This window comes from Artemia sp. Qi Xiang Cuo, chromosome 10 (assembly GCF_049724085.1).
Source record: "Artemia sp. Qi Xiang Cuo chromosome 10, ASM4972408v1, whole genome shotgun sequence".
Taxonomy (NCBI): Eukaryota; Metazoa; Arthropoda; class Branchiopoda; order Anostraca; family Artemiidae; genus Artemia; species Artemia sp. Qi Xiang Cuo.
The window spans coordinates 66,337,972-66,355,242 of NC_142803.1; the positions used below are offsets into that span (position 1 = coordinate 66,337,972).

Sequence of the window (17,271 nt, forward strand, 5' to 3'; positions counted from 1 at the left end):
GAGCCAATAGGCTGACATAGATCTGTAATCACAAGGCTGAAAAACCAGTAGGCATAAGCTAATTTTCATGATAAGTCATATGATGTGCGCAAGAGCTAAAAGGATCAAATACATCTGTAAACGCATGGCTGAAAACCTGCTTGAATGAGGTACATATCATGACAAGCCATATGACTTGTGCACGAGCCAATCGGCTGATATACATCTATAATCAAAAGGTTAAAAACCTGGAGGCATTATATAATTTTCATGACAATCCATATGACGTATGCAACAGCCAATTGGCTCATATAGATCTATAATCAAAAGGCTGAAATACTGTAAGCTTAACGTCATTTTCATGAAAAGTCATGTGACGTGTGCAACAGCCAATAGGCTGATATAGATCTATAATCAAAAGGCCGAAAACCATCAGGCATAAGGTAATTTTCATGAAAAGCCATATTACGTGCAACAGCTAAATGGCTGATATAGATCTATAATCAAAATGACGAAAAACTGTAAGAATGAGAGAATTTTCATTACAAGACATATAATTTGTGCAAGAACCAAATTGCTGATATAGATATATAATTGCTATAATGAAAAACATGCCAGCCTATGGTAATTTTCAATATAAGCCATATGACGTGTGCAAGAGCCAATAAGCTGATATAGATCTATAATCAAAAGGCTGAAAACCAGCAGGCATAAGGTAATTTTCAGGACAAGCCATATGACGATGATGAAAGAGCCAATAAGCTGATATAGATCTATAATCAAAAGGCTGAAAACCAGCAGGCATAAGGTAATTTTCAGGACAAGCCATATGACGTGTGCAAGAGCCAATAAGCTGATATAGATCTATAATCAAAAGTCTGAAAACCAGCAGGCATAAGGTAATTTTCAGGATAAGCCATATGACGTGTGCAAGAGCCAATAGGCTGATATAGATCTGTAATTAAAAGGATGAAAACCAGCAGGCATAAGGTAATTTTCAGGACAAGCCAGATGATGTGTGCAACAGCCAAGAGGATGTTATACATCTGTTAGCGAAATGTTGAAAACCTGATGGCAGGCGTTAATTTACATTATAAGCCAGAATATTTATGACACAGCCAATTAGCTGATATATAGCTGTAATCGCAAGGCTGAAAAACAGCAGGCATAAGGTAATTTTCAGGATAAGCCATATGACGTGTGCAAGAGCCAATAAGCTGATATAGATCTATAATCAAAAGGCTGAAGCAGCAGGCACAAGGTAATTTTCAAAATAAGCCATATGACGTGTGCAAGAGCCAATAAGCTGATATAGATCTATAATCAAAAGACTGAAAACAAGCAGGCATAAGATAATTTTCAGGACAAGCCATATGACGTGTGCAAGAGCCAATAGGCTGATATAGATCTATAACCAAAAGACAGAAAACCAGCAGGCATAAGGTAATTTTCAGGATAAGCCATATGACGTGTGCAACAGCCAATAGGCTGACATAGATCTGTAATCACAAGGCTGAAAAACAAGCAGGCATAAGGTAATTTTCAGTAAAAGCCATATGATGTGTGCAAGAGCTAATAAGCTGATATAGATCTATAATCAAAAGACTGAAAACCAGCAGGCATAAGGTAATTTTCAGGATAAGCCATATGACGTGTGCAAGAGCCAATAGCTGATATAGATCTATAATCAAAAGACTGAAAACCAGCAGGCATAAGGTAATTTTCAAAATAAGCCATATGACGTGTGCAAGAGCCAATAAGCTGATATAGATCTATAATCAAAAGACTGAAAACAAGCAGGCATAAGGTAATTTTCAGGACAAGCCATATGACGTGCAAGAGCCAATAGGCTGATATAGATCTATAATCAAAAGGCTGAAAACATGCAGGCATAAGGTAATTTTCAGGACAAGCCATATGACGTGAGCAATAGAGCCAATTGCTGATAGATCTATAATCAAAAGACTGAAAACCAGCAGGCATAAGGTAATTTTCAAAATAAGCCATATGACGTGTGCAAGAGCCAATAGTCTGATATAGATCTATAATTAAAAGACTGAAAACAAGCAGACATAAGATAATTTTCAATAAAAGCCATATAAGGTGTGCAAGAGCCAATAAGCTGATATACATCTGTAATTAAAAGGTTGAAAAACCAGGAGGCAGAAGTTAATTTTCATGATAAGCCATATGACTTATGCAACAGCCAATTAGCTGATATAGATCTATACTAAAAAGGCTGAAAACCAGCAGGCATAAGGGAATTTTCAGGACAAGCCAGATGATTTGTGCAAGAGCCAATAGGCTGATATAGATCTATAATCAAAAGGCTGAAAACCAGCAGGCATAAGGTAATTTTCAGGACCAAGCCATGTGACCTGTGCAAGAGCCAATAGACTTGAACTGTGTTTTAGTTTAGTCTTAATTCCTGTCTTGGACTAGTTTTTAAATGTTTGCCTTGAATCGTAAAATTTTATATTCCATTGCATACAGACAATTTCAAACTCCATCGAGATAGTAAATTGACCCATGAAGTGATACTTTAATATCCTCTTTGGCAAGGGAAAGTATTCAAGTGTTACGTGAAGCTAATTCTCAGATGGCCATCTATGTTTCTAGACCCCCTGTTTCTAACCTGTGTTTATTTTTAGATATTTTGTATATCTTTAGTTCTAGACCTAAATTTATAGCGCTTTCATAATCTTGGCTTTGCTCTTTAATACTTAGTTTGGAAAGGCATATATCAATTTTAAACTTAAATTGAAAAAAAAAATATTCTTCACGTTAAATTAGAGAGCGACGTTCATATTTTACATTTTTGAAATGTAAATTTTTGACTAAAAGTGATAGTATTTACAGTGATGATAAGGTTTTCATACTCGTCTAAAAGAGCCCTAATCAAACTCAAAATACTAAATATCAGTACCTTTAAACCCTTTATCTCATCCAAACTAGGAATACCCCCCCCCCACGCGCTTGGCTTTTATGACATGCTCAGAGAGTGTGGATACCAGGCCAGCAAATCAACACACCAGACACAAAAACGTCAATTGAGACGTTTGATACTACTCCTAGATTTTGAAAAATACATTATTTGCATGTTCATGTAATTATTTTCTTAAACCCTCCCCCAAAATTTTTATTAACTGGCACCCTTAACCCCACACATTCACTTAGGCTATTAGATTTCATACCGTGCAACAGCAAACAAGGCCCGAACCATTTTCTCGCCTTCACCCACCCACTTTGAAGTCAGTGATGACGCACTAATACTGAAAAAAGTAGATTTTGACTGAGAGGCGATGCATTTTCCAATCAGAGTTTTCCCAGTGCCAGGAGGGCCAAAGAGAAGAAGTCCTTTTGGTGGCCCTCGGAGACCAGTGAAAATGTCCGGCCGCAGCATAGGCCAAACAACAATCTCCTACAAAATATAAATATTTTAATGGCACACATAATAAACATATACAATGATTGAGTATCAGAAATCAGGCAAGTGCACAAGGTCTTGTCTTGGAGGAAGGGGCAGCTTAAAAAACCTAAAAGGCAAATTTTATTGGAAAGACAAGGAAATATAGGGAAGCAACAAACACTGGAGAAGCGGGTCATAAAGACCCTCAGACCCCCCCCCCCCACCTTTGTCACCAACAATAACCTGTTTTTAATAATCCTCCGTCGTTAAAAGAACACGTATTACGAAATTCGTTCTAGATGGTATTAAATTTAAGAAAACATGTTCGTTCAACTGAAAGTAAGGAGCAGTATAAAAGCTTAATACAAACAGAAATTATTTCGTATACGAAGGGTGCTACCCCTCACCACTCACTATTTACGCTAAAGTCTCAAATTTTTTTAAAAATAACTAGCATTCAAATTCAACCGCCCTTGTCTTTGAACATTCTAACTTACAAAACTGTGACAAAAAGTCAAGCTTGAGCGTAAAGAGTGAGGATTGAAGAAGGGGCAGCCCCAATCATTTAAGATAATTTTTGTTCGTTCCTCAATTTTAATGTTGCTCATTACTTTCAGTATAAAAAACACTTATTCTCATAATTTAATTTCTGACTATTTTCGAATCATATCAAGAACCCCCCCCCCCCCCCGTAGTGAAATTTTCACAAAAAAAAATCTTTTCCCCTCGGAAAAATATTCCCCGTTGAAACCCCCCCCCCAAAAAAAAAGGAAGAAAAATATCCTCCAAAAAGTTCCATACATTTACCAATAACAACTATTATATGTGAGCAATGGGAAAAATGCGTAACTTACAGCCCGTTTCCCAGTGACAATGGGGGTTTAAGTCATCCTGAAAGGCATTATTATCGAACTTTTCGACTATGCTGAATGAAATTGCTGTATCAGAATTTTGATCGGATGTCATTGGGGGGAAAGGGGGTGTGAGAGGAGGGCAAGCTGCCATCGAATCTTTTTTATCATTTAAAGGGCACTAGAACTTTTAGTTCCCACTTGTATAAGCCCTCTCCCAATCTTATGGGACCATTGGCTAGAAATGGTCACCCCAAGAAAAAAAAAACATTTATGATTTTTCTTCCAACAGGAAAAATACAAAATCCCACATTGTGTTGATTGGAGCTTCAAACCTCTACAGTAGAGTTTTCTGATATGCTGAATCTCATGATGTGATCTTCATGAAGATGGCTTGTACTTTTCAGGGTGTTTTCCGCTTTTTGAAAATCAGGCAAATTTTATCAGGCTCGTGGATTTGATGGGTAACTTCAAACTTGACGAATTATATATATTTGGAATCAACATATAAAGTTAATTCTTTTGATTTATATATTGTTTTAAAAATTCCATAACACCCCAAAAATATGGCCCCAAACATTTAATTAAACTTAATTTTGCTAATTCATATTCAATTTTTCTAATTTCTAACTCGCTTATGAAAACTTAAAGGGATTTCAATGTACTAGTTTAAGGACTGCGAATGAAACCCTAGTGAAAGTTGAAAGATAATAAGGTCAGCTATTATCCTAAATTCTAAACTACATATGATTGTGTCCGGATATGATCATGGACACCCATAGGCTGAATTTTAAGGGGGGCTTAACTGGTCTAATCAGCACTTCCAGTAATCTATAATTGAAATCTCAAGACAAAATATCATAAGCAGCGTGATAGCGCTGCCTAAGTAAAGAGCAATGTGGGCCCAATATATTGTTTTGTTTTTTAGACCAGGGCACTTCTTACAGAAATAAATGTCATAGGAACTTCAAAAAGAGCTCATGGAGGGCAACCAGGTATAGTACTTTTTTAAGTTATGGTGTTAGTTATAGTGCTTTTTTAGGAGTCAAAGTGATCAAAAGGCAAATAGCCCCCCCCCACACACACACACGTTGCATTTTCCCAAAACGCATCTGATAAAAATTTTAATTTCTATCAGATGCGTCATCGGTTCAGTCGGTTGTTAATTGAGAGGGCTAGTGCCCTCTGTAATAGTCAAAAGTGATTGGAGGGTAACCATCCCCCCTCCCACGGCCCATCATTTCCCCAAACACTTCCAGTCAAAATTTCGAGATAGTTATTTTGTTTGACGTAGTTGCCCTGAGGCCTTCACAGGCCTCAGAGCAAGGGTTGTAAGGTATATCCCGAGGGCATTTAAGGTTTTTATGGAAACTGTGGTCGTATAAACTTAGAAGGGGGCTCATTGAATTTGAAATCGGAAGTTGAAGAGCCAGTTTTAAGAGTCAAATTTATTAGAGGGCAGCTATACCCCAACCACACGTCATATTTTCCCCAAATGCATTCGATAGAAATTTTAAGATAGCCATTTGTTGTAAAATAGTCCAAAGGTCCCATAACATGGTCTTGGGGGTTGACATAACCCCTCAGGTTATGGGGGTAAGTATTTTAAGTTATGCCCCGGGGATGTAAGGTTTTTAGGAAGATGTGGTTTTGTGAAATTTACAGGAGGCTCATTTGATTTGAAATGCAAAGTTCTAGTTCAATTTTAAGAGTCAAGCTTGATGGAGAGAAAATAGCCCCCCTTATATACTATTTTCCCCATGCACATTCGATCGAAGTTGTGAGATAGCCATTTTGTAGCCAATAGTCCAAAGAGAATATAACAACGTCTTCAGTAAACAAATATGAGAAATATTTAGGCGGATGTCAAACTAAATCAGAACAAACTATGAACATGTGGACTTTCAAAAAGGTGACAAAGCAATATCTCAAGACCAACTTATATTATTAAGTTAGATCTTTAAGAGTAAGTTGTGGGGGATTTTGAACTAGCCAGAAGGCACAATGTGTATACTTTTAGCATTACAACTACAGTTACTGTAACTAATGGCGCTAAGAGTATTAAAGTGAAACTTCTAGGAAGTGTTTAGAGGGCGTTCCAATTAACGAAAAAAACTGTATACATGCATGTTTTCAAAAAGGCATATAAGCAATATCATAGGCAGCACCACTCTATAATGGCTAGAAATATCATTCTAACATTTAAAGAAGATAATTCGATTCAAATAGAGTCCTTTCTAAGACTAAAAAGAAAATGGAGGACAATCAGCCAGTCTCTCAAGCCGATTTATTTCCCAAACACATCTAGTCGAAATTTTGAGACAACTATTTTGTTCAGCATAGTAGAACGGTCCAGCAATTATTTCTTTAGCGATATTGGGCATGTCAAATCCCCACAATTATGCAAAACTATAGATTCTTATATAAAGACAAAAACTTAAAAGATATAAAAAAAATTTCATGAAAATGACTGTCTATAAAAAACGGACAGAAATTCATCTAAAAAAACAAGATTTTCAAAGAAAACTAAAGAGCTTCAATAAGCCAAAAATGGGCAGAAATGAAGTCAAGTAATCATCCAAGCATAAATCTACCACAAATCCCTATCAATAAATAAATGAAACTCGAAATGAACAGAAATTAGAATAAATGGCCGATTCAAACTCGAAACGAGCACAAACTAACATTAGTAGCGCTGATAACCCCCATGCCTTCTCAAGACCAGAACATAATTTGCGCTTTACTGAAAACAAAATATGTTGAAATGTTTTCACCTTTTTTACTTAAATAAATAAAAGACTTTTTTTTTACTCATTTTTTTTTACCCTTTTTTTTATTATAAGGAATAAATATCAGTATAGGTATATTTACTGACAATCCATGGTCATTTTTTTTTCCGTAAAGCCTAAGTTATGTTCTGGTCTGACAAGGCATGAGGTTTGTCAGCCCTAGTAATAATAATTTTTGCTCGTTTTGAGTTTGACTAGGCTATTTATTATAATTTATGTTCGTTTTGAGTTTTATTTAATTGTTTATAGTGATTTTTGGTAGTTTTACGCTTTGAAGATTATTTTACTTTATTTTTGACCATTTTTGGCTTAATAGAGCTATTTACTTTTCTTTGGACCTTAAGGGTCTAGTCCCGTCATACCACTACTACTACTACTTAGTTTTCTTTGAAAACTTATTCGGTGGAATTTTTTTTTTAAATCAATACAAATATATGACACCATCATTCAACCAGGGGGGGCTGCCCCCCTTACTGGCACCCATAGATATGATTGATCCTGAAAATTTAGTCTTTAACCATACGTGTAATTCTTTCGTGAATATTGGTGATAGTATTATTTCGTCTATACCTATATTTACTGATGATGGATCATTCCACCATTGCCTACAAGATGACAGTGATGACAGTGACAGTGATCATTGACATTGACAGTGACAGCGTACTTTAAACCAGTATCTAAACTATTTGAGTGAGTAAAAAGTATGAAAAATGGAGCTTGTGGGGGGATTTCCTTTCTTTAAATGTTCTTCAGTTTATATTACCCGTTATATTAATTAATTTTCTGTTTATAATGTTTTCGAGGTGATTACTTGGCTAAAAAAAGGGGGAGGGGGGAAGAGAGAAGAAGAAAAGAACTGTCATTCTAATCCAGCAATTGAAATGTTTAAAATCAGATGGTTTTCTAGATTGTTTAAAATTCGCTAATATGATTCCACTGTAAAGGAAGGAATAGGCATTTTTCACTGATTATATTCAAATTTCACTTTTACAGTTATTTCAAGTGTAAAGCTTATTAAAAGTAGATTGTAAAATTGTGGGAAGATAGATGTCATTTTACTGTATTTCTAGACACAAGTGAAGCCTTAGACCTAGTTAATCATGAAATACTCATTCGGAAACTTTTTAATGGTGGAATCTGAGAGAATCTGAGAAAGTTATATTATTTATTATTTATTTTGGGTTCAATATTTGCTATCCCACCCCAGCGTGTGAGAATGAAAGGAATCCACTCCGATGTTTTGCATTAATGTGATGGTGTTCCTCAAGGTTCGGTTTTGGGCCCATTGTTGTTTCTGGTATATATAAATGATCTTTCTAGTACAAGCATAACAAGTATGTTCTATTATGGAACATACTATTCTGTTATGGATCCTACGATGAATTCTGGCTTTTTGATGCTAATCTCCAAGTTTACGATCCTAGTGTTGACAATTCATATTCACCCGCTGTAAAAAACAAAAACAAAACATATGCTGAATTTCCCACTGATCCCAATTTTTTTTATTTGGTTCAATATTTCTTATCTAATCACTCCCCAGCGTGTGACACTGAACGGGAGTTACTCGAATATTTGCATTTAAATCATGGGTCGGCAACCAGCGGCCCACGCGCTGCTTGCAGCCTACTTTGGAATGTGCATGGGTCGGGTCTTAATATTAGTCTTTCTGTTGGTACACTGCGGGGTCATTTAAAAAATCTTTTACTAACCCTTTGATCATTTTATTTAATTTCATTTTTTTTTTTTTTTTTTTTTTTTTTTTTTTTTTTTTTAATTCAGTTATGGTCTTCCTGCTGGCACATTCTATTGGTAGGGTTTCCCCACGGCTTCACTTCACTATTTTTGGTGTTTTGTTTTAGTTTGTTCTCCATTTGGCTGCTGGCTTGGGGTGATGCTTGGTAAGTCTTACATTTTTCTTTCTTTTTTAGCTATTTACAAAAGTGTGACTATGTACAAATGCAGTTATATATTATGTTTTTGTTGGGTTTATTTTTTATTGGTTGCCTGGTAATACGAGCTAGACCCTCAGCCAGGCATACCCATATTGTAGTTGTATTTAGTTTATAAATAAAAGAATCTGAACCTGAACCTGATGCGGCCCGCAAAAGCCTCGCCGCAACGATCTGACGGACCATAACAATACACAACGGAATGAAATGGGGCGCCATCTAGCATTCTTGAAAAATCCGTAGACACCCTCTATCATAGTTAATTTGATGTTCAACCATCCAGACTAATTATTTTGGTATGCTACAAATTTTGTTTAGATTAAACCTACCTCAGAGTTTGGGAAACACCCTCTCAAAAATATTTTTCTTTTAGATTTTCTTTGTTTATTCTTTTTATGTGTTTAGTCATTTTATGTGGCCATCTTATGCAAAATTTTCAGAAGAAAAAGAACCAACGCTTGATTTTGTAGATGGGCGTCATCTGATATATAGTGGGACAGGAAAAAATTGTACACACTGGGAAATAAAAATGTACCAGGTGATACCCGTCTACAAAATCAAGGGTAATTTTTTTTTATTTTTTAAGGGTAACCGTCATCAAAAAGGTTTAAGAACATCCAGGTTGTCAAAGTAGAATAGATACAATGTCTCAGGAACAGAATAAGGTATTGAGTTTCAACTTTCAGGGAAACAAGAGGGAGAGTGAAACTAAATCAAAAATTACAATACATATGCAGATTATGAAAAGGGTGTATGTGCAATATCCCAGGAAAAAAAAGGGGGGTGGTACGTTTGATCTCTCAAATCATATTATTGGGGATGTTGAATTAAATGGAAAGACACTATGTTCATCCAAATTTGTCATAAGGACATATTACAACATCTTAGGAACAGATAAAGGTATTAAGTTGAAAATTCAGGACCTTTTGAGGGGGACTTATAATCAAATATGGATGTAAAATGGCCTATCTGCAATATATCTTGGATTGCTTTCTTGAATTTGTGACTACTTGCAACTGCAAATACTTGTGGCTGTGACTGATTGGGACTGAAACTCAAACTACTTGTAACTACAATTGCCAGTGCATGTGACTTAGACTGCATCAACTACTTTGCTATATAAAAAAACAAGACAATCCCTCAGAACTGGAGCAATGCCAAAGAGGCAGGGAGAGACTGGCTGATAGGTTCTGTAAAAACAAATAGATATGCATAAGCCCATATTTTATTTCTTGTTTTTGAGGAAATATACGCCCTAGATGGCTTCTAACAAAAGGAGATCACTGATGAAAGATTAATTTTTAATGAAACATGGGCGAATTGATATTGTGTCTTTAAAAACTAATGACATAAACAATGAAAATAATGACAGGTATTTGAATTTTCTCTCATGTCACCCAATTTCAGTAAAAAAGGGAACCGTCATATCATTGGTTGATAGGGTTTTTAAATTTTGTTCCCTGGAGTATATTGATAGTGAATTATTGTATTTACAAATATTATTTTGCAAGGGGTGTCCTGTAGGTGTGTAGGTGGGTGTCCTGTAGGGGTGTCCAAGGGTGACATTTTATTTTGCAAGGGGTGTCCTGTAGGTGTGTAGGTGGGTGTCCTGTAGGTGTGTAGGTGGGTGTCCTGTAGGGGTGTCCAAGGGTGACATTTTATTTTGCAAGGGGTGTCCTGTAGGTGTGTAGGTGGGTGTCCTGTAGGGGTGTCCAAGGGTGACATTTTATTTTGCAAGGGGTGTCCTGTAGGTGTGTAGGTGGGTGTCCTGTAGGGGTGTCCAAGGGTGACATTTTATTTTGCAAGGGGTGTCCTGTAGGTGTGTAGGTGGGTGTCCCAGGGCGACAATTTATTTTGCAAGGGGTGTCCTGTAAAATTTGTCAATGAAATAATAAAAAAAAGGCAGATTAAGCATGAAAAAGGTAATAAAGACGAAGATTCTCAACTTTTGAACCCTTAGTATTTCCAATGGATATGTTTCGTTATCTTACATACCAATTCTTGGGAAAAAATTGAATGGAATTTATTGAAACATAATATTGTAACTTGTTTTAAATTAATCAGGCCATTGAGTAAATTTCTAAATTCTGGAAAAGATATGACACGTAATAGTTTGGCAAGTGGAGTATATAGTATTCCTTGCTCTTGTGGAAAATTTTACGTCGGTCGAACCCACTAACAATATGTAGAACGCTTTATTGAGCACCAGAACTCAATAGATAATGCTCTAAAATTTACAAAACCTCCAAAAAGTTTTACTTCAGCTTTAGAAGAACATATCTTTTATAATCTGGACCATTTTGTACAGTTCGAGGAAGCAACAGCCATTTCCAATGATAAAGGTTTCTCTCAATGGGCTGTTGAAGCATTAGAAATAATAAGCATATTTTCGCACGTTTATCAATTAATAGATATACTGGTAATATAAATATTGAACCTATTTATGATATCATTAAAAAAATAAACCCATTTTCAAAAATAAAGTCTTGCAAAATATCCAGGGGATTAGTTCAAGTAACAAGCCTAAACGTCTAGCAGTATCAAAAGCTTTGCATAAAATTATGTCGCAATAATATATTCTAGTCCATTTGTTATTCTAAACTTCTAATCCAGTTACTTTTGTGGTTTCATGAAAGTGGCTGCCAATTGTAAATGTAATTAGTTGTATATTATATATTTTATGTTAGTCTATTTTATATATATATATATATATATATATATATATATATATATATATATATATATATATATATATATATATATATATATATATATATATATATATATATATATATCTTTAGTTTTAGTTTCTAGTTTTTTTCTTCTATGCTGAAGACGCCTTGTTGTATTCGGGCGAAATATTCTTTGATTCTTGATGTTTCTCTTCGTTTTCATTTATTGGCCATATTGGGCATTGGCCATATATATATATATATATATATATATATATATATATATATACCATATATGTATAGCCATATATATATAGCTATATATGTATGGCCATATAGGCCATATATATATAGCCATATATGTACTATATTGGGCATTGTGCGATAGTGAGAGAGAGAGAGAGAGAGAGAGAGAGAGATAGATATATAGATAGAGAGAGAGATAGATAGATATATATATATATATATATATATATATATATATATATATATATATATATATATATATATATATATATATATATATATATATATATATATATATATATATATATATATATATATATATATATATATATATATATATATATATTCTTTAGTTTTAGTTTCTAGTTTTTTGCGTCTATGCTGAAGACGCCTTGTTGCATACGGGTGAAATATTCTTTGATTCTTGATGTTTCTCTTCGTTTTCATTTATTGGCCGACCCGTTTATCGTCTTTACATGCATTGTTTTGTTAAACAAAAAATTATATGCTAGATGTATTCGGATGTTACGCATTTGAAGCGAAACTATATTTATCTATGAAGTATATCGATGAAAGAAAGCTCGAACACTTTCCAAATTGAAAGAAAGCAAGAGAAGAAGTATAGATTTTATTTTCTGCAAAAATTTTATTTTGCAAGAATTTTATTTTGCAAAATACTAAAATGAAAAGTGCATTAATGCAACTCCAAACTGAGTTTGAAAATCGGTTTGCTGATCTCAAGAAGATCTCACGTAAGATGGATATTTCCGAACACCCTTTGGCAGTGGATATCAATAATAATTTACCAAGGGATTTCCAAATTAACATGATAAATTTGCAAAGTGACACAACATTTAAAATAGTTTTTAAGGAAAAATGAACTGGGTGGATTCCTATGGAAGTTTGCCCTCTGAAAACTCCAAGGCGTTTAAAACGTTATTTACTGTTTATACGTTATTTGCTGTTTAGGAAATAATCACTGTTTGGTTTTATATATTTACTGTTTGGTTTTAATAATTACTGTTTATACGTTATTTGCTGTTTAGGAAATAATTACTGTTTGGTAGTACATATATTTGTAAGCAAACTTTCAATTCTGAATTATCGAAAAAACAAACACTGTTCTTGGTTATCGGATATATATTTAGACGCAATACTACACATCTCCACTACAAAAAATGCAAGCTAATGTAAAAAAATGCAAGTCGAATTCAACAACAAAAGGATAAACGTCATAAAAATATACATTAAGCGTTTTATTTCTAAACCTACAATATTTGTATATAAATATTGTAGATATACTCTAATCATTATAGTATACATACAATACTACATTACAGTGTAATGACATGAGACCTAAATACGGCCCGCGTAATAGCCCCACGTAAAATCTTGGCCCTTTTACAACAAAAGGCTGGCGACCCATGGTTTACATTATGGTGCCCCTCAAGGGTCAGTTTTATACTTGTTCTGAAATATATAAACGATCTTTATCACATGTTTAAAAAAACATGTCCTATTATGGAGCATATTATTCTGTTCTCTCTTTTGAACCCTTCCCATATTTTTTATTGAGGCAACTGGGATAAGCTTCACAAGTCGCTTAAACCAGAGAGGATTTGCTATATTAAAGGTCATTCCGTGAGCCTCAACGTCGGCTGACTGTCTCAAAGCCAAAGGGTACCATCAGCGAATTCTCCCAGGAGACTATTTATCATTGAAACCTATTGAGAGTTCGTGATTTGATTATGAAATTTGATTGAAAAGACAATGGAATTGTCAGGTTGCACCAAAGAAAGTTCAAAGAAATCAAATGTCAAATTCATCTGATGACATTTCTTTTAAGGTGATTTTTAGAATTTTCCTACCACGTATACTAGAATATTTTTAGGGACAGAAAATTTTAAAAAGAAAATTCTGTTCCGTTCGATGGAAAAAGCAAAACTTAAACTTCTTAATGATATAAGTTTCTCTAAAACTAAATATATCAACCTTTAACACAAAACAAGAGAAGTTACAAGGTTTTTCCAAGATTTCAGGGAAAGTAAATGTCGACTTTTAGTTTTCGGCCGTTTATTCGGATTGCTTATCTAAGCTCTGCAAGTTATGGCAAGACCGCCCAATCAATACTAAATAGTTTGGTCACACAAGCTAAAAAAAGATTATAATGGAGATAGGCTGATTCTTTAAGGTATCAAATCCCCCACAAGGAGGTTACCTTAATAGTTTTCTTAGCAAATTCTAGTCCAGCAACATCCTCCCAGGTCACTTGGGATTTCACATCCATGATTTCATTTTTTATCAATTCAATCAGCTTTTTGTCAATTCCTTTCAACCGAGGATCAAAGTCTTCATCTTCTTCAGTGAAAGTTGGGTCAGCACGGCCACTGTTTCCCTCTTGAAAACTTCTAGCACGACAGTCAACTCTACAAAGTAAAATTTTCAAATAAAAAACGTTTCAACTGAAATATTATTTTAAACTTAAAGTAAATATTACAAGAAGAAAAATTCGAATTTGACTGGGCTAAAACGATTTTTCTTTTACCGTTCACGAACCCAAAATGCAAAAGAACCCACGAACGATTTGCTAGCAAAGCGGTGATGGTCTGAAAGAACTTTAGGGGGGATGTTATTAAAAACAAATTGCATAAAAACACTCAAGTATATTTCATAATTCAGATTGCATACAGTGAGTTGGTTTCCCTAAAAGCTGACTAACTTTATACGCAGTATGTCAAGCATCTTCTTTTTTGTCCCACGCTAGGGGATTGAGTTTAAACTAAGTATTTTTAAACTAAGTAAATTCAGCATTTTTTTTTTTACAAGGAAGAAAGGATTTTGAATTTTGTGTTTGGGAGAAGGGGGCAACTATTTTTTCTTTCGTCGTCACACAAGAATATACACTACGCTTTGCATTATCCGAAATGCATTCTGGCTATGTTTTAAATAAATTATAATCGAAAAACTTACAGATAATTACAATTCCTTCTTAAACATAATATTCATATTAACCAAAATATCCTGAAACCATTTTGTCTGCTAGGTAATTTAGCTATTTCGTATATACCTGAATAGCACAATTATTATGCGTTCTTTCGCTGCCAAATTCCGTAAAAATCTTTTCGGTCAGCGTGTTTTCTTTTCCTTCATAGCGTTCATTATATTTAGTTGTACAAGTCTATATCATTAAACTTGTATTGACTAGAGACACTATTTTTTGTGCTGTGGATGTGACTCAACTCCATTCAACTCAAACCTCTCTCAACCCAACCCCAATTAAGATCAGCCCCATTCAATTCAGCCCCCCCCTCAGAACAAACGTATCTTAATTCAACCACTATGAAAATAAAATATCCTGAAACTATTTTGTCTGCTAGGTAATTATAGCACCGTTATTATGCATTCTTTGGGTTTGAAAATCCGCACGAGCCTTTCTCTTTGAAGTTTCTTCTTTTTCCTTTTTAGCACTCCTTATATTTGGTTATACAGGTCTATTTCATCCAACTTATATTGGCTAGAGGCAGTAGTTTTTTGTAGTTTGGATTTAACATAAACCTGTTCAACTTAGACCTCTCTCAACTCAACCCCATTTTAAATCACCTTCATTTTAAATCAGCGCTCTCGGAATAAACCCCAGATAATTCAACCCCCATGCAGCTCAAACCCTATTCAAACCCCATGTCACTTGACCCTAATTTAACTCTCCTCCCATTCACCTCAGCCCTATTCAACCTAACATAACCTGTCGCAGGGTTTAAACTGAATGAGAGCACTCAATTTCCCTGGGGTTGAGTTAAACAGCCTCGAGCCAAACGGGGTTTGAGTAAAACAGGGTTTAAGTCAAACGCACAAGTCAACGTTAAGTCAAACGCATGCAGCTCAAACCCTATTCAAACCCCATGTCACTTGACCCTAAATTAACTCTAATGAGAGGCCTCAGTTTCACTGGGGTTGAGTTAAGCACACTTGAGCCAATGGGTTTGAGTAAAAACGGGTTTAAGTCAAACGGGGTTTGGCTAATCAGTGGTTGAGCTGCGTGGGGCTGATCTAAATTTCGATGAGTTAAGTGAGGGATGAAACACACGAGGGTTGACTGGAACGATGGCTAAGATGCATGGAGGTTGAGCCAAACGAATCTTGAACCAAATGGGGTTGAGTTGAATGGGGATTGAGGTAAACGGGTGTTGAGTTGAATGTGGGTTGAGTTAAACAAGGTTGAGTTACATGGGAGCCCTTTCTTGTTAAAGAAATGATTAGAAAAATAAATAAATTAAAATACAATAATCTTATAGTATACTCCCCACATTAAGGTAATCTTTTCTATATTTATACAAAAGTAACTAAAAAGACTACACTACTTTTCTAGATGGTGACCGCCTACTTTCTAGATAGTCCTAGATTCTAGATAGCCATAATCAGCCAAATAGAATAAAAACTAAAGCAAAACTAAGAAAACATCTCATAATCAAAAACACGGTTTCCTTGGGCATTCTCATACAAAGTCTTAAACCGCCTGTCTTGAAACGCCATTTAGTTTCATTTCTTATTTTGCTGTCGTGGTTTTGTTGAAGAAAATAACTTAGTTATGAGGCAGTATTAAATTCAAAATGGAAATAATAAGCTTAGCAATTTCTTTTTTGCTTAAGGAGTTATGAATAAATAATAAGATCAATAATAGTAATACCAGCAAAAATCAAGAGGCTTACAAAATAATGTATAATAATCATGTAAATCCAATTTTTGCGACTTTAAAATTGGGCTGGAAAAATACAGATTTCGAAACGATCTTTGGTAGCTTCATTGCCATCTTCATCAACAGCAGAAAATGAGGAGCTTGATTTTCAGACGAAAAAAAGAGAATCTCCAAAGGAAAATGCAACAGACCATGTATATTTTCAAAAAACACAAAACACTTTTTTCCTTCGAAAGTAGAAATGAAATAGAAAAAGGAAAAAATAGAAACTAATACTATTTTCCTTAATTTCCTATTTTCTATAAAAAGCATTAAATACAGCTAATATTTAAAAAAATTCACCTGCGATTCCCACCGTCATCTGACAATGCTGATTTAATAGGTGGAATAAAAGGGGCGTTACTGACTCCTCGGCGAACTCCTAGCGTCTTTTTGGTTCCTCCAAGGTTAGCATTTTTTTCAGAGTCGTCAATAAGTTTCTGCTGCCTAGCACTCACAAACCCGCGGGTTTGATTATGGTGTACAGCTTCATCATCTTCTAACTTTCGTTTTTGAACTCGATGAGAACTGTAAGAAAAGGTAAACCTAAAGTAGATAATCACAAGTGTTCACATAGATGTTACTTACAGCAATTTCACAGGGAGGATTAGGGTAAAGCAGATTATGAGTGCATGTGATAATGA

General features: G+C 34.8%; 1 protein-coding gene across 2 annotated transcripts in view; it reads right to left on the reverse strand.

Annotated features, from left to right (window-relative positions):
• LOC148948063 (fidgetin-like protein 1) overlaps positions 1 to 17,271 on the reverse strand; it is an 86,403-nt gene that overhangs the window by 21,540 nt on the left and 47,592 nt on the right. For both annotated transcript variants that reach the window (XM_089095189.1, XM_089095188.1), the window contains 3 exons: positions 16,931 to 17,155; positions 14,114 to 14,321; positions 3,174 to 3,400 (listed from right to left, as the gene is read on the reverse strand). In XM_089095189.1, the coding sequence (XP_088951315.1) occupies positions 3,174 to 3,400; positions 14,114 to 14,321; positions 16,931 to 17,155 (660 nt within the window). The remainder of the gene's footprint in view (positions 1 to 3,173; positions 3,401 to 14,113; positions 14,322 to 16,930; positions 17,156 to 17,271) is intronic.